The sequence below is a fragment of the Cryptosporidium parvum genome, chromosome 2 (genome assembly GCF_000165345.1).
Source record: "Cryptosporidium parvum Iowa II chromosome 2, whole genome shotgun sequence".
NCBI lineage: Eukaryota > Apicomplexa > Conoidasida > Eucoccidiorida > Cryptosporidiidae > Cryptosporidium > Cryptosporidium parvum.
In genome coordinates this window covers 372785-390232 of record NC_006981.1, presented here as the reverse complement: position 1 = coordinate 390232, position 17448 = coordinate 372785, and the positions used below count along the sequence as shown (strand labels likewise).

Here is a 17448-nt window from a genome sequence, read left to right as displayed (position 1 = left end):
TGGGGAAACGCGAAAGATACCCACACACTCTACACACATTTTGCCGCCTATGGCGCTATGGTATCATGTGGGTGAGGGCGCGCGCTATTTGATTTCCCATTTTTTTTGCTCTGGGAGAGTTATTTTCAAATTCCAAATTTAAATACAAAGAAAAATGTCAGATATTACTGTTCTTGTAACTGGAGCCTCTGGGTTTATTGGCTCTCATCTAGTTGAGTATCTGTTGAGTAAGGGCTATTATGTCCTTGCTCTGGATAACTTCTTCAGTGGGGATGTGATTAATATTGGCCAGTGTAGAGAAAACCCTAGGCTAGAAATTATTCGACACGATATTATTGATAGTATCAAGCTAGAAGTCAAAGAAATCTATCACCTTGCATGCCCGGCATCTCCCATTCACTATCAAAAGGATCCGATCTACACGTTAAAGACATGCTTTATTGGAACTATGAATATTTTAGGGTTAGCCAAAAGAACAAACTCAAAAGTTGTATTTGCTTCTACATCAGAAATTTATGGTGACCCATTAGTTCATCCCCAAAATGAATCTTATTACGGAAACGTAAACACGGTTGGAACCAGAAGCTGTTATGATGAGGGGAAACGAATCGCGGAAACTCTCTGTATGGAATATTATAGAAATCATGGTGTTGATGTAAGAATAGCTCGAATCTTTAATACATATGGTCCTAAAATGCTGTTTAATGATGGTAGGGTAGTCTCAAACTTTATTCTCTCATCACTGCTCAATCAAGAATTGCCTATTTATGGGGACGGAACGCAGACAAGGAGTTTCTGTTATATTACTGATATGGTTGATGGGCTCTATAAACTAATGAAATTAGATAGGGAGAAGATTTTAGACAACATGCCAATTAATTTAGGAAATCCTAATGAAATCTCGATATTAGAACTAGGCGAAATAATTCGTGAACTTGTTGACCCTAATTTAAAAATATCGCACAGAAAGTTTCCAATGGATGATCCTAAAAAAAGACAACCTGATATTTCCAGAGCAATTAGAATCTTAAATTGGAAACCAACGGTAGATATTAAAACAGGAATCAAGGAAACTATAAAGGATTTTAAAGTAAGATTGGAAAATAACAAGTCAGTAGAAGTTTTGCATCAAAAGGAAGCTAAGCCGATATTAAGTGGCTAATGATCCCTCATATAATGTGTTGCGCCATTATTCTTTTTATTTTTATGTTTTGTAATGAACTGCACAACTTTCCTCGTTCATTTATCAGTATTTTGTTTTGATCTTTGAAATCTTTATGGTTGGAATTTTTGCTTTCTTTATTTACGTGGCGAACTTTTACTGGGATGGAACGTGATGGGGCGTTTACTTTGTCTTCAATTATCTCTCTTATCTTGACTTTCCTTTTTAATTCCGAAATAGTCTGGGAGGCCAATTTGTCAAGTTTTCTTATTTCTGTTTCCTTTCCGATGCTGACCATTTCCAGGTTTTTTAGTTCCTTTCTCTTTTCAGAAATTGCGTTCTCCTCCAAGGTTATTGCCAGCTCTAAATCCTCGACCTCCTTTCTCATGCATTCATTTAGTTTTTTAAATTCATCGTATTCTTCGTTTCTTGCTGATAATTTATTTCTTATTTCGTTCAACTCATCGTTGGTTGATTTGTACTTATTTTTGAGTTTGTTCAATTCATACTCTAAGTAATCCTTCTCTTTAAGTGAATCAGAAAGTCGGCTTGAAATCCTATAGAACTCCAATTTAAGCATTTCGATGTTGCCTTCAATGCCGGATATTTCTTTAATTAAAATATTCTTCACCAATTTATTTTCATCATTAATTCTGCTAATTTGTTCAAAATTTGTCATCAAATGTTCTATTCTCTTTGAATAATCAAACATTTCTGCAGCACTATCAATTTCAGTAAGCTCCTTTACTTTTAACAAAATTTCGCCAATTTCCTTATAAATTTTTTCTAATTTTTAATCTGCATATATTAAGCAAAAGAAACATAACTTACTTAAATGTAGTTTCCGACTCTCAACAGAAATTCCTAATACACCTTCTAACTCTGAATCCATGTTGTTAAAAAACTATTATTCTAAATTTAATAATAATCAAGTTTTTTTGGCATGCAAATAAAAAAGCGCAAAACTAAAACCCCACAATGCAATTATGCGAGAATAGTAATCCAAAAATAAATTTAATTTTCAAAATATTTACTCTTCAATATTTCAATGGCCTTAAGCAACTTTAATTCATTTGTAGATATTTATCATTCAACTTACTGATGGCCTTTTAGTAGGATTCCATTGAATACAATTCGAAATAATTTCTACTAGTAATCTTTCTCTAAAAAAATGTAAATTAAAGAAATAATTGATTAAAACATACCCGTCTGTGAAAAATCCTTCAAATATTTCCAACCATGAGATTGAGGAAACTTCAGATTTAAGAAGGCATTCATCTAGTACCTTAATTATTGATTTAGGAACCGTTTTTTTAATTAATTCTATATCATTTGAGTTGGGACTCCCCAATACTTCAATAATCTTCAGGATTTGAAATGGTTCATCAACTCCTTGTTTGTTATAATTAACTTTATTGTCTCTATATTTGTCTGGGCATCGGCCTAAGAAATTGATTTTTAATGCAATTCTATTTTCATATACTTACCAACAAAAATAGGATCAAGTGCCAATAGTTCAGCAAGAATGCAACCCAAAGCTAAAGAAAATGATATTTAATCACAAAAATAATCCGCACCTACCCCAAATATCAATTTTCTCATTGTAATCGCAGCTTCCTAGTAATAATTCTGGTGCCTTGAAAGAATTTACATTTACTATTTTTCAGATGCAAACTTACTCTGTAAAATCTGCTTACCACATAAGGCATGTGAATACTGTTATTCAACAGTTTTTTTGAAGACCCTAAGGAAAATTAATAGCAACCAATCAAATTACAACTTACCTAAATCGCAAATATTAATTGTAGGAAACTTTCTTTCACTGTCATCTGTATCCATCAATAAAATATTGTCTGGCTTGAAATCACGGTGAGTATATCCAGATGAATGTAATGCAGCTAAGCCATTAACAATTTGAAATGAAAGATTTTTCACCAATTCTGGAGATATTCTATGTGATGAGTTTTGCTTTCTTAATGCCCTATTCTCTCTAATAAAAACGCCTAAACTTTTTGTCATTAATGGCATTACAATGTTTTGCATTATTATTCCTCCTGGCGTTAAACTATAAAAACATCCTTTAATTTGTACAATCCCCCTTTCTCCTTTAACTGCCTCCATCGCCTCAACTTCGCGGCTGATAAAAATAATGATTGATCAATTAAGAAAGCGACTCCAAAACATACCTTACGATATTTTGCCATTTCGGCCTTCTTTTTATTGCCACAAACTCATTGCTATCAAAATCTTTTGCCATCCAAACGCGGCCTAAACTAATAACTTTGATACAATTTCACAAAACAACTACTTACCAAAAGTTCCGCTCCCTATTTCTTTAATTAATTCGTATTTTTTGAAATCCATTGTATTTTCAGGAAAGTACTAAATCATATATCTAAATTCTGCAACTAAAAAAACTATTAATTCAAACTTTGTAATACTTGCAAATACATGCAAAAATAAAATACATGTAGCTGCCGCCTAAGAATATTGAAAATTCTCTTTTGTAAGAATATTTACATTTTCAAACGAGTTGAATTTTCTTATTAATTAATTTTATGATAACTTCAGTCAAAATATAGCGCAACATTATTTAATCTCCATGGCGGGTACTTTTGAGACAGCAATAATAAAAGTGATTTTATAATATATTATTATTCGACAAGTCATTTTTTAAGTTTGTACTTGTCGTGTCTTTATAAAACTGCAAAGACGTCTCATTGAAGAGCTGAGAAGAAAATTGACTGAATCGTCTATTAACGTAGTAAATAGAGCCTGGAGCACAAAGTTTAAGTTTGTGAAGTTTTTACAATGGAAAGTTCGTTAGAATACATTGGGTGTCTATCAGGTCATTCTGATTGGGTAACATCAATAGCAGCTCCTCCTGATAACTCAGATATTGTAGTTTCTGCAAGTCGTGACAAAAGCGTCCTTGTATGGAACTTAAGTGATGCTAATAAGGATCAGCACTCGATAGGTTCGGCCAAAACTCGTCTAACAGGCCACAACCAAGCGGTTAATGATGTTGCAGTTTCAAGCGATGGGTCTTATGTTGTATCTGGCTCCTGCGATAAAACCCTAAGATTATTTGATGTTAATGCAGGGAAATCAGTCCGTAACTTCGTTGGTCACACTTCTGATGTATTTTCTGTTGCATTATCGCCAGATAACAGACAGATTATCTCAGGGTCGCGCGATCACACTATTAAGGTTTGGAATGCAATGGGAGTTTGTATGTATACTCTTCTAGATGGTCAGCACAACGACTGGGTATCATGTGTGCGTTTTTCACCTTCAACAAGCCAGCCTTTGTTTGTTTCTTGTGGATGGGATAAGATAGTCAAGGTTTGGAGTCATGAATTCAAGCCAACATGCAATCTAGTGGGCCACTCTTCTGTATTATACACTGTCACTATTGCTCCGGATGGTTCCTTATGCGCTTCTGGAGGTAAAGATGGCGTTGTCATGCTATGGGATGTAAGTGAAGGTAAACATCTGTATTCATTGGATGCCAACCACTCAATAAATGCGCTTTGCTTCTCGCCTTGTAACTATTGGTTATGCGCTGCAACTGATAAGTGCATACGTATCTGGGAATTGGAGCACAAATTACCAGTTGCAGAATTCGCTCCACCAGCTCCAATAAAGAATGGTTTGCCATGGTGCGTCTCACTAACCTGGTCAAATGACGGTAAAACGCTATTTGCTGGTTCAACAGACTCGAATATTTACGTATATAAAGTTAAAAATTAAGCCCCTATGGCAAGTCCTAATGACCTTCGATATGGTTTCATAATAGAAATTTTATATGAGCATTTTTAGAGTCTAAGAACTTTTTAGTCGAATAAGTTAGGTTAATCAAGCTAATCTGGCTTAGTTTTTTTTAGAAAGGATAGAGAGGCCTTTAATTTTGTAAACATGCGATTTCTTATTTTATTTTGCAAACATAGATTTTCTAGTGGATGGCAGTTTGAGCAGAGATATATTTTGCGAGCTATCTTCCTTTCGGAGTGTTGGGAGTCGAGGTACAGTAATAGCCTTGACTAAGAAGATAGTTCCTAACCGATTGTTGATTCCTCAATATCCATCTTTTTTGTTCAATCAACTTGTATTGTGAAGTAATAGACGTGATCTCTGTAATGTCACATACTTTCTGCATTTCTCTCAATGTATTTGTAAATGAATCTGCCTTTATCACGAATGAGTTATAGTCGCAGTTATTTAATAAAAGATTCAAAGTATCCAAAATGTTTTCACACTTCAAAAGTTGTGGTTCGCAAAGCTTTAATAAAGAAAGACCAGCTTGAAAAAGTAAAGGTAACCCAAGTAAAAGAAAGTTATCCCAAATGATAAGTACGACAGGAAGTGATAATGTATCCATAAATATGTGCCTGAACCATGGAGTAACTACACTTTCGAAATGTATACCAATCGTATATAACAAGTGCTGGTACAGCTGTGGTAATTTTGAATATACAAAGCTTTGGAAAATATGAGAAAACAAAATCCAAATATTATCATTATATAAAAATTGATTATGATAATGTGAATTTAAAAGGAGACTTCCAGTTGAAGGTTCTGATAGCAATCCAATTGAACATTTGTCAATGCTTTCAAATGAATTTGAAGTTATGTCGCTTGAAATAAAAAGAAAATCAAAAGAATTTATCAGATTTAACATACATTTAAATGCGCTAGGAGGGTCCATATACATCAAAAATACGGACAAATAATTTATTAAGCAAGGTTGGAAGCCAATGTTAGGTATATGTGATATTAATGCTGCAATTGTATCAAGTAACCCCTTAATTATCGTGATCGAGCTTGGATTTCCAGTATCATTTTTCTTCAACAAATCCATGTTTTCTTGAAAGAACGAATTACTATGAGTATTAGAAACTTCATGGTATTGAATAAACTTATTTAATTTTAATGCTTCTAATGAAGAGAAATCTAAAGCAAGCATTGATTCAGAATTTAAACTATCTATAAACTTTATATCATCAGAACTCTTGATCTGTTCAAAATTGCTTCTATTAATGAATAGTTCATTGTCTAATGAATCTGTTTTTATCATTCTTTTCGAAATATAAACATTATTTATATCAATAAAATACTCATCTGTGTTTATCAGCGGGAGTGAAATATCGGCTTCTTCATATTTAAAAGTTGAGTAATCAAATTCCCTTGCAAATCCGCACTTCTGTGAAAAAAAGTACGGATAGTAAAATGATGCCGAGGAATTTAATACTTCAACTTTCCTTTCAATGTAAGGTGACAACTTTTTGCCTATGTTGGAATTCCTTTTTTTATTATAAAAAATGTACTGTATTTCTAGAGCATAGCGAAAAATAACAGAATTTGTTGAACTATCATCATTCTTATCTATATTTAATTTGCTTTGTAAATTTAAAATATTAAAAAGTTCATTTGATACCTTCAAATCATTTCCCAAAGCTATTTTCCAAATTTTATTCCTTATATCATTTGGAATTCCAATGGACCATAGATCGCTCAAAAGTTGTGAATTGGGAGCTCCAAATCTTACTCCTCTATCAATGATTGGAAATGTGTACAAAGGATATGAACTATGTAATTTATACTGCAAAAAATTAATCCAATTTGATACGCTATTCCCATTCTCACTAGAACAAACATTTTCCATTGAATATCCTTTTAAATTTTGAAATGATTTTAATACGGTTAATCTGGGTCTATTCACAAATATGTGCATGCTATTATTTTGATTTAGCCAGTGAGATCCAAAAAACGAGAAATTGAAGCTATCCGGCTGAAATGTCTGAGAAATATTCTTTAAATATTTTCCAAAATAAAGCTTTGTATATTCAGATTCGTTTCTATTCTTATTAATATTTTGATTTCTGCTAAGAGATAAATTATGAATAGAAACAGGCATTGAATTACAATTCCAATGTGTTCCCCATTTTGGAAGAACCTCTTCATACCATTTATCAATTATTTTGCATGAATTAAGTAAGCAATTTGCTATTTTATTGTATTTCTTACTTTTAGTTATCTTAATTAAGTTTTTTGAAATTGGATTACTTGCTTGAACTTGATGAAATTTTAAATCCATGAATTGCCTAATAATAGCATGCCATTGCTTAACACATAAATCTTGGGTCTTAACAGAAAGTAATTTAAAACATCTTTTATTTGTATGGATGTTCAGTGTTCTATAAAATAATGAAGCGCCATCTAACTCACTTTGAATACAGCAAAAACAAGGTATATTCATTCCAGGGCTCGGCATAGGAATAGATTCTGGCCTTGATGAATAACCAATGCTTGTAGCGACAATATTTTCAATAGGGATTTTTTTTTTCTTGGGTCTTCTTTTAAAGATAGATCTAATCCCTTTCTCTTTATAAGTCTCAACACTAATTGTAGATAAGCCTCTAGCTCTAGTCTTAGTTTCATTTGATATTTCCTCAATGATCAAATGTGTCAAATCTTTAGATAGTTTAAGCATTACTTTCGGAAAAAATTCTTCTAATAGTGCACTTAATCTGCTTTCATTCATATTTTTTTTGCTGAAATCACCTATTCCTACATCAAAAGTATAATTGCCTCTTATTCTCTTTATTAAAAGATTTAAAAAATTTGGTGCTGGATACACAAACAAAAATTCTCCTCCTTTAAGTAAAATATCAATACATTTATTATAATCGGGGAACTTGTAAGAAGGTTTCAGAGAAATTACAAATTGTGGACTTGAAATATCAATTCTTGAATTATTTCCGCTACAAAATTTGTTATCCTTCAAATACTGCCCAGAATCAATTATATGTTCGTTAGTTATCCTAGACATGATTTCATTTACAACTGTTTCCGTTTCATTTGAGTTAGAAATAAATTGTATTAAAACATATAACAGGGGTATTGCTGAGGTGATACAAGACCTTTCCTTTAATTTAAATGAACCTGTAAGTCTATTATTTGTGTTTGAAATTTTAGGGCCAGTCAATAATAGAGTTTTTTGATAAGTCATGTCCTTTAGTAGTCCGCAATAATTATCGATTATAAAGTCATCAAGATCTCTGCTTTTTGAATAATAAATTAATGAAAACACAATATAAATACAATCTCTTAAAACCAAAAACGAGCTTAAGTGAATGTTATATCTAGGCAAATTAGAATCGATAAAACCTATGGCCGAGTCATCGCCTCTATTCTTAATATTTCGAGTGTAGTATGCATCATTAGAACAGTTAAAATTTGATATCCCTGGAATTAATTTGTAAATATATCCCCAATTAATATTTAAATAATAAGAGGATATCAAAAGAAGCATATTCTGAATCTTAAAAATGTGAATTCTATATAAAATCCTTGAAAATTCTGTATTGCAATCACCAAACAAGATATTTAATAGGCTTGTGCAAGAAATTGGACCAGAAAAGTTCCCTAGACTAAATTTTAAGTACAAAACATGCAAGTAAACTATAAATGGATTTTCGTAATGAGTGTAGAAGCGTTTAATTTTTCCATTTGTAGTATAATACTGTGAAAAAACATGTTCCCCAATTAGGCTAATAAATCTATTTGTAAATTGTTCCGCACTCTCTATATCCATACGCTCTGAAAATATTTTCCAAGAAAAAATTAAGCTCTTTATTAATTCTGCTTTTGAAGAATCGAAATTTGTGTTTTCATTATTAAGCAAAAAAGTAATTTGTTCTTTAATTTTATTGTCTGAGCTTTCAAAATGCATTATCGAATGATTAATTGCAAATTTAGATAGTCTAATATCCAAGAGTCATTGAATCCGGGCAAGTCTGTAATGAAATTAGATATAAAGTAAAGCAAATTTTATGTACCGAATACTCAACCATATCTAATCACGAAATCGATTAATATATCTCAACAATTATGAATGCTTAAATCCTCTCGATTTTTGCGGTTTATACAAATACCCCTGTCTTCACGTTACTAAGTTGAAACAAATCGGAAGGAAATTGTTTTGAAAAATGACTAAAACTGCTGAATTCTACAAAAATAAAGGTAACGAACTTTATAAGCAAAAGAAATTTGATGAAGCGTTGGTTCAATATGATCTGGCGATTGAAATAGATCCTAACGATATTTCGTTTTTAACCAATAAAGGTGCTGTCTATCTAGAGATGGGTGAATACCAAAAATGTCTAGAAGTCTGTATGCAGGCATTGGAAAAACGATTCGAAGTGAAAGCTGACTTTACAAAGGTCGCTAAGGCATATAATAGGATGGCATCATGCTACATTAAAATGAACGAGTTACAGAAGGCAAAAGAAATGTATGAGAAAAGTCTGTTAGAGGATAATAATAGGCACACAAGAACTTCTCTTAAAGAACTTGAGAGATTAATTGAGAAAGCAGAGAAGGAAGCATACATTAATCCTGAACTTGCAGAAAAACATCGCATTGAAGGAAATGATTTATTTAAACAAAAAAATTACCCAGCCGCTAAGAAAGAATATGACGAGGCCATTAAACGTAATCCAAGCGACTCCAGATTATATAGCAACAGAGCAGCGTGCTACATGCAACTATTAGAGTACCCATCTGCCCTAATAGATGTGCAGAAGGCCCTCGATTTAGACCCAAAGTTTACTAAAGCTTGGTCTAGGAAAGGAAATATTCATTACTTTTTAAAAGAGTATCATAAAGCGCTTCATGCATATCAAGAGGGGCTAAAATGCGACCCTGATAATAAAGAGTGTAATGAAGGGCTAAAAAACACAATGGCAAAGATACAGCAGGTATCTTCATCTGATCAAATCGACGAGGAGCAGGTAGCTCATGCGCTTGCGGATCCAGAAATACAATCATTGCTTTCAGATCCTCAGTTCAGACTAGTTCTAGAGCAGCTCAAACAAAATCCTGCAACTCTTACACAGGTTATACAGGATCCAACAATTGCTAATGGAATTCAAAAATTGATGGCTGCGGGAATCTTAAGAATGGGCTGATTTTCGATTATTTAGTTTTTAGGCTCTTCAAATAACTGGCGCTTCAGTGGCGCCACTTGTCAATTTTTCATTGCGTCGGTAGTCTATCTTCTTTCTTTTACAGGACTTCGAATATAATCAACATACTTTAAATCATGAAATTTATGCACAAAATTGAGAATGAGATTGATCCTAATTGTTTTGTTTTTATCCATTAGCAATACGATTGTTCATGGATTTCCTCCCTTTTTAAGAGAAGGCAAAGATATTGTAAGTACTGGAATTTGCAGAAATCTCTGTAAAGGTGGACAGGTATTTACTCCGTTCCTGCCACCAAAGGAACCGGATTGTAGCTCATCTATCTCATGTAAAAAATGCGACTACAGTTCAATCATTAAAAATGATCCTTCCACAGTTTGTTCCTATGCTTTTTCGAACGAATTTGTAAATAGTGACTTTGATACTCAATTAACTTTATTTCATGGAAAGTCTCAGCTTATTATTCCACATAATAGTACATTGAGCAGGCTTTCAAAGGAAAGTAACGTATTAAATACAAATAAGGGAGAAAAAAGCCATGGCTTGTTTACTGTTGCAGTTCAATGGAAGAAGACGAAAGGCATAGATATTTCTCAGTGTTCAAATGGACTCGCGGAAATTGAATGGAGTTTATTCAACATAGGTGTTTACAGGAATTGGGATATTATTGCAATGATAGAAACTAAGCCAGAAGCAACATTCCCATTTTGCTTCGAAAATGTGGAGTTCCCCTTAGATCCCACAAGATCAAGTAAAATTGGAAGTAGAATGCCAACCAATTTAAAAAGACTTGGTTATTCGATAGCAAACGGGAGACCGTCCGCAATTCGAATTACGAAAACAATCGCTGTTAATCAAAAGGAAATGAAGATAAACCCGGAAAAGGCATTAGAAATACTGTTAAAAAAATATGTGTCCTTTAAAATTGGCATCAACGGAGCTTCAGTAAAAAATATTTTTTCAGAAACTTTTCATGAATCCAGGAAAGACTTATCAAAAGATGATAATAGAACAGAGGGAGGGTCGGATTCTGACACCAATGAGTGTTCGCATTCTGATTTTAATAATAGTTTATCTGGAAATAACTCTGAAAACAGTAGCAAACCTCCAGAAAAGAAAAATATTAAACTAGAAATTTTAAAAGAAAAGCTTTTAGATAAATTAAGAGGAAAGGGCTTTACAGATCCACTTATATTGGATAGCATGATGAGTTTAGGATTCTATTCGTGCTTCAGGATAATATGTACCAAAAAGAAATCCGGAATATCAAAGGGAAAGTATAGGCTGCAAAAAAGAATTCCTTTAACTCTTGAATCTGCAAGGGATATCCATTCTAAAGCATTGAGTCAATTTTCTGATTTGATTTCCCCCTTTTATACTGTTCCCCTACCTATTCATAATTCCGAATATTGGGTAAACGGTGATTACAAACCACACATTTACAACCAAAGTCCGCTGCAAAATAAAGACAAAATCTCGCCAACAAAAGGAGAAAGTAAAAGAAAAAAAAGCTTTAAAAATAATATTGAAAAGGGTATAAATAGTGATTTTGATTCAGATTTTTCCTCTTCAGATTCTGATTTGTTAGCAATTATTGCATTAACCAATTCGGAAACACTTCAAAACGGTGCAAGCGTAAATGAAATACTTGAGACTGATTCTATATTAGATTTAGAACGAAATAATTAATTTATAGTTTTTCTCATTTACTTGCTTTTTCTTTAGCTTTCTATGTTCTAAAAATCATCCGCACATTTTAATGGCCTCTCCTATTGATATAGGATCATTATTACGATCTTTATTCCTATAAGTATAATCCAAGAAATTTATATCAACTAGTGAAGAACCCTGAACACCATATCTTGTGTTGTTTGGAGACTCATCAATTAGTTCTGCTGCCGTAACATTGCTTTTATATATATTCTCATTAATCTGTTTGTTGAATGGAGCAGGGCATTGTCTTAATTTATCCCAATCAATTTCTATCATAAGTTATAAATTCAATAAACTAACCGAAATTTATAAACTTACCATTGAAAAAAGGATGCTTTTTAATCTGTTCACCATCAAACCTTTTTGAAGGATGGCACAATAAATTTTTTAGTAGATCTAGTGCTTCGGGCGAAATTTTTCTACATGGATGTGGGAGTAATAATAACTTTTCCCACTGCATTACTTTTATTGCGACTTTAATTGGGTTATGCGTATCATCATTAAATGGTACTCCTCCATAAAGACATTCATACATCAGTATTCCCACGCTCCACCAATCTACAAGATGTGTATACCCTTGTCTGAGAAATATTTCTGGTGCCATATACTGTGGGGTTCCTACAGTAGAATGAATTGTCTTTCTGTCCAAATGCTTCAGAGAAGTATTTAAATCTTCATTTTGGCAATTCTTTTCTTCTAGTAAATTTGATCCTCGATAAAGTTCTTTGTTAATTCTTTTGTTTTCGTTGTTCTCATTAAAGGAAATTTCAGAAGCTTTATTACTATCTTTATGTGATTTAGCGTTTAAATTGACACATCTTAAATGATTTTCTGTTTGGTATTCTCTATTTTCGTCTCCTTCAATTAGTGGAGAAAACTTGCAAAGCCCAAAATCTAATAATTTGAGATGCCCCTTAGAATCAAGAACAATGTTATCTGGTTTTACATCTCTGTGTACAAACCCTAACTGATGAACTAAATCAACGGCATGAACCAATTGCGCCATGTAGAATCTAGTGTCTTCTTCACTAAATTTATCATATTTTATTAAATATGACATCAAGTCCCCTCCAGGCAAATACTCCATTACTTGGTATAAGTGTTTATCATCTTGAAATGTGTAAAATAACTTTACAACAAAGTCGGATGCATTTTGAGCCAGGAGTGCTCTCTCATTGTATATCCTTTCAAGCTGATTTTTTGTTCTGATAATACTTTTTCTCATTTGCTTTAGCGCATAAATGCTGCCTGTGTTCCTGCATTCCGCAAGTCTAATTATACCAAATGCTCCCGCGCCAATTGGGCTTAGAATTTTAAAATCCTTAATTGAAACTCTTTTTCTCCTATTATTGAATGAAAGTTTATTTTAAAAGCTCCTTCCTAACTTACAACAGCCTTAAGTTATCCTCATTCTCATCTTTGTGATTATTTTTAGTAATGCAATGTTTTGTTGCTTTCTCGCATCTTTCCAAATAATTTGTCTCTATTGATGCCTTATTCAGCAACACGCTTTGTTTAAGATTTTCAATGTTATCAAGAAGGTTTAACTTTAGAGCCCTGTTAAAAATCCAAAAAAAAACATTAATATTTGTTATGTTTATTTTAAAGTATCTTTTATATTTAAGCAAATTATTTACCTACCTTTTTGAATTATTGTTCATTACTATTGTATAACTTTGAAATTTCTCTCAATATAATAAACTACTTCAAATATTATATCGCTTATGTAATATGCATACATAAGTGTACGTCCACTTGGAAACAATACATGTAAGAATCTTTAAAAATTTCAATAAAATAAATACAAAGTATTATTGGATTTATCAATGTAATTAATTTTAACGCGAGTGCACAAGTTTAATACTTTTAAAGAATTAGATTTTAATTAATACTGCTCAACAAAAAAGGAAAAGATGGAGGAAAGAATATTTAAAATACAAGCATCAGTAACAAATACATGCCTTGAACAAAGGAATGCGGATATAGAATGCTAATTTCAACTTCAATAACGAATATATATATTTATACTTATATTTATATTTATATTTATTTATTTAAATATTTCATATATAACAAATCAAAACAATTGACACGTGTGGGCGGGAACTCAACTTCTAAATAATCATCTACATTATTATTCTATGTTCATATACGTGACGAAAACTATGCATAAAATTAATCGGTTAGAGAGTTTTACTCTATTAAGCTGTATGCACCAGATTATATTTTGAATTATTTTATTTAGTGACAAAGTAGAGCAAGTACCAACCCGCCACAAACATTCTATTTAATTATTAATAGATTAATATTAGAAAATATGTAAGAAAATTCAATCAATTAATTATTACAAATTTGTAGGTTTTATGGGAGAGGTAAATAACATTTCAAATAGTGAGATTGACGCAAAAGGCAGCGGATTGAACGGAGAACAGTCTGATCACCATCATAGATCTGAAGAGAAGTCAAAAAACTATACTAGTTTTGAATGCAATATTTGTTTTGAAAATGCATATGAGCCTATCGTGACAAGATGTGGTCACCTAGTAAGTTCTTAACTATATACATCATTGTAAACTAACTCATTCCAGTATTGTTGGAGCTGTATTTGTTCCTGGCTAGATAGAGGTTATGAAGACTGCCCAGTTTGCAAGGCTGGAGTTAATTCAGAGAATGTAATTCCATTATACGGTAGAGGTAATGAAAATGTTGATCCTAGAAAAAAAACAAAGCCAAGACCGAAGGCTGAAAGGCCGGAGGCTAGACAACGTAATCAAAATATTGGGGGGCATAATGGATATTTTCACAATGCAGATTTTGGGTTTGGAATTAATAATACTCCACTAATAACGGTGTTCGCAAATCCTTTAGGTGCTCTTTTGAGCTTGGGTTACACCCATCGTTACTTCATTCCCGAATTTGCAAATAGCAGACAATCAGACAACAGTAAGTTTTCACTCAAATACATTATAATCATTACGCTTCTTCAGATGAAGAACTTAGAAATAAGTTAATATCTAACTTTTCACTTTTTGTTGGAATAGTTATTATGATTTATTTGTTATTTTTGGAATAATTAACTCATTTTACTTTCATTATAATTATTCTTTAATCGCGCTTTCTTTTATTAAATAGTTAAAAATGAGCTTAGATGAATTTAATAAATTGTGTTACGAAACTAATTTAGACAGTAAAGTGGTCATTTCTGCTAGGGAGGTTGTCGAAATTGGGTTTCTTGCTAGCAAAGTTATTATGGAAATTTACAAAAATATTGATGCGGAACTAAGAATTAATTACAAGGATAAAGATAACTCTCCAGTCACAACAGCAGATTTAAATGCGAATGAAATCATTTGTGCTAAACTCTCTTCAAAGTGGCCGCAAATACCAATAATTTCAGAAGAATCGGAAACTGATACTTGGGAAAATAGGCAAAAGTATAAGTAAGTTATTGTAAACTAAACTAAAAAATTTAATTTTTTTCAGGATTTGTTGGCTCATTGATCCTCTTGATGGTACAAAAGAATTTTTGAGGCGAAACGGTGAATTCACTGTGAATATTGGACTTTGTGAAAATGGCAAACCAACCCTTGGAGTTGTATCGATTCCAAATACTGGAATATCATTTTTTTCGTTTAATAATTTAGGAGGAGCTTATAAAATTGCTACATTAAATTCTTCTAACGTAATTTGTGGCAAAACCTCACTTGAATTTATCCCCAAATCAAATAAACCATTTCCCAATAATGGAGTGATTAGAATACTAAAATCTCATAATTATAAATGCCCCATTTTAGACTTATTCTCAGAGAAATTCTTCCAAAACAATATTAAAATTCCATTCGGATCATCGATTAAATTTATTGAACTTATTGAAAGTCGTGCTGATATCTATCCAAGGTTTCATGACTGTATGGAATGGGACACTTGTGCGAGCCATATTATTATACGGCAAACTTGCGGTGATATTTACAAGCTTGAAACATTTTTTTCTGGATCAGAAACCCAGTTCAAACTAGGGGAACCACTTACCTACAATAAAGAAGTTCTAATTAATCCATATTTTGTTGCAGCAAATGAAAAAGTTATAGAAACTTTAAGGAATAGAATACTCTCAAAATCAGACTAGCTTAGTATCAAATTTTGCCATTTCAGGGCAAACAATCAGTAAAATAATAGCCCAAAATATTAAAGTTTAGTTTATTCACTATAATAGAAAAGAATGAGTTAAATACTATATCTACGTATATCATTTAATTGTTAACCTAAATTGTTTTTTCGTATTAAACAATTAATTTAAGTCAAATTACCGGTATTGTCTAAAAATTTTGATGGGGAGAAAAGTCAATTTTAAAATAACCACTTCTCAACATTTTTTTTCTTTTTTGTAATTTATCTTTAAATTTAACATATTGAAGTAATAAATGGGTAAGGTAAGTTGCTAGTTTTTCGTTTAAAGTTTTTAACTGTTACATTATCTAATTTGTAGGATTATTACAAAATTCTGGGTATTTCTAAGGACGCATCTGATCAAGATATCAAGCGTGCCTATAGAAAACTTGCTATTAAATACCATCCCGATAAGCAAGCAAATTCTACTCCTGAGGGTAAGAAAAAGGCTGAAGAGATGTTCAAAGAACTGGGTGAAGCTTATGAGGTTTTGAGCGATAAAGAGAAACGAAATATATATAATCAATATGGCTCGGAAGGATTACAAGCTGGATTTGGAGGTCCTACATCAGATCAAGGAGGAATGGGTGGGGGAATATTCATTGATCCAAATGAAATTTTTGCACGATTTTTCGCCTCAGATAGGGCAGGTAGTTTTGGTGATGAAGAAGGAAGCTCATTTTTCTTTAGTGGCCCAAGTGGAATGTTCAGACAAGTACACATGTCATCTACGCATAATGGGCGTTCTTCAACTAGACACGCCCCAAGATCGCACGAAGTCCCATTATTGGTAACTTTAGAAGAGCTATACTTAGGGAAACGTAAGAAAATTAAGGTTACAAGAAAAAGGTTTATAGAACATAAAGTGAGGAATGAAGAAAATATAGTCGAGGTAGAAATAAAACCTGGCTGGAAAGACGGGACCAAGTTAACATATTCTGGAGAAGGTGATCAGGAATCACCTGGAACGTCGCCTGGAGATTTAGTACTTATAATTCAAACAAAGACTCACCCCAGATTCACAAGAGATGACTGCCATCTTATTATGAAGGTAACTATCCCCTTAGTTAGAGCGCTAACAGGTTTTACATGTCCTGTGACAACTCTTGACAATCGTAACTTACAGATCCCAATCAAGGAAATTGTAAATCCAAAGACAAGAAAAATTGTTCCAAATGAAGGGATGCCAATAAAGAATCAGCCAGGACAAAAAGGAGACCTAATACTTGAATTTGATATTTGTTTTCCAAAGTCTCTCACACCAGAGCAGAAGAAGCTTATTAAAGAAGCATTAGACTGACCATAATTTTTTAAAAATCAAGTAGTCTGAATATACTCTTTATCTAGTTAACCATAATTTAATTAACCATATAATAAGTTATGCTGTCACAGTTTAAATCCTCAAAATTTATGTTC

At 32.4% G+C, this 17448-nt stretch overlaps 11 protein-coding genes across 11 annotated transcripts; 7 read left to right on the top strand and 4 right to left on the bottom strand.

The window, feature by feature from the left end:
- Nucleotides 1-154: 154 nt before the first annotated feature.
- Nucleotides 155-1162, top strand: cgd2_1900 (dTDP-glucose 4-6-dehydratase-like protein, putative; the record flags this gene model as incomplete). The annotated part of the gene is made up of 1 exon (XM_001388176.1): nucleotides 155-1162. The coding sequence occupies one exon, from the start codon at nucleotides 155-157 to the stop codon at nucleotides 1160-1162; it is 1008 nt and encodes a 335-aa protein (XP_001388213.1).
- A 7-nt stretch (nucleotides 1163-1169) lies between these two features.
- cgd2_1890 (hypothetical protein) lies at nucleotides 1170-1874 on the bottom strand (the record flags this gene model as incomplete). Its single annotated transcript, XM_001388175.1, has 1 exon — nucleotides 1170-1874. One exon carries the CDS (start codon nucleotides 1872-1874, stop codon nucleotides 1170-1172), a length of 705 nt encoding a protein of 234 aa, XP_001388212.1.
- Nucleotides 1875-2935: 1061 nt separating this feature from the next.
- Nucleotides 2936-3283, bottom strand: cgd2_1880 (protein kinase, putative; the record flags this gene model as incomplete). Its single annotated transcript, XM_001388174.1, has 1 exon — nucleotides 2936-3283. A coding segment is annotated over one exon (348 nt), but the record flags the coding sequence as incomplete, so codon positions are not given.
- Nucleotides 3284-3973: 690 nt separating this feature from the next.
- On the top strand, nucleotides 3974-4915 carry cgd2_1870 (guanine nucleotide-binding protein, putative; the record flags this gene model as incomplete). Its single annotated transcript, XM_001388173.1, has 1 exon — nucleotides 3974-4915. The coding sequence occupies one exon, from the start codon at nucleotides 3974-3976 to the stop codon at nucleotides 4913-4915; it is 942 nt and encodes a 313-aa protein (XP_001388210.1).
- Nucleotides 4916-5156: 241 nt separating this feature from the next.
- Nucleotides 5157-8897, bottom strand: cgd2_1860 (TBC domain containing protein; the record flags this gene model as incomplete). Its single annotated transcript, XM_626400.1, has 1 exon — nucleotides 5157-8897. One exon carries the CDS (start codon nucleotides 8895-8897, stop codon nucleotides 5157-5159), a length of 3741 nt encoding a protein of 1246 aa, XP_626400.1.
- Nucleotides 8898-9153: 256 nt separating this feature from the next.
- Nucleotides 9154-10134, top strand: cgd2_1850 (stress-induced protein sti1-like protein, putative; the record flags this gene model as incomplete). Its single annotated transcript, XM_001388172.1, has 1 exon — nucleotides 9154-10134. One exon carries the CDS (start codon nucleotides 9154-9156, stop codon nucleotides 10132-10134), a length of 981 nt encoding a protein of 326 aa, XP_001388209.1.
- Nucleotides 10135-10293: 159 nt separating this feature from the next.
- On the top strand, nucleotides 10294-11841 carry cgd2_1840 (signal peptide; the record flags this gene model as incomplete). Its single annotated transcript, XM_626399.1, has 1 exon — nucleotides 10294-11841. The coding sequence occupies one exon, from the start codon at nucleotides 10294-10296 to the stop codon at nucleotides 11839-11841; it is 1548 nt and encodes a 515-aa protein (XP_626399.1).
- Nucleotides 11842-11895: 54 nt separating this feature from the next.
- Nucleotides 11896-13090, bottom strand: cgd2_1830 (hypothetical protein; the record flags this gene model as incomplete). The annotated part of the gene is made up of 2 exons (XM_001388171.1): nucleotides 11896-12134; nucleotides 12184-13090. Coding segments are annotated over 2 exons (1146 nt in total), but the record flags the coding sequence as incomplete, so codon positions are not given.
- Nucleotides 13091-14228: 1138 nt separating this feature from the next.
- On the top strand, nucleotides 14229-14876 carry cgd2_1820 (hypothetical protein; the record flags this gene model as incomplete). The annotated part of the gene is made up of 2 exons (XM_001388170.1): nucleotides 14229-14408; nucleotides 14454-14876. Coding segments are annotated over 2 exons (603 nt in total), but the record flags the coding sequence as incomplete, so codon positions are not given.
- Nucleotides 14877-15003: 127 nt separating this feature from the next.
- cgd2_1810 (CysQ, sulfite synthesis pathway protein, putative) lies at nucleotides 15004-15991 on the top strand (the record flags this gene model as incomplete). The annotated part of the gene is made up of 2 exons (XM_001388169.1): nucleotides 15004-15305; nucleotides 15349-15991. Coding segments are annotated over 2 exons (945 nt in total), but the record flags the coding sequence as incomplete, so codon positions are not given.
- Nucleotides 15992-16351: 360 nt separating this feature from the next.
- On the top strand, nucleotides 16352-17332 carry cgd2_1800 (heat shock 40 kDa protein, putative; the record flags this gene model as incomplete). The annotated part of the gene is made up of 1 exon (XM_001388168.1): nucleotides 16352-17332. A coding segment is annotated over one exon (981 nt), but the record flags the coding sequence as incomplete, so codon positions are not given.
- Between the last annotated feature and the right edge of the window lie 116 nt (nucleotides 17333-17448).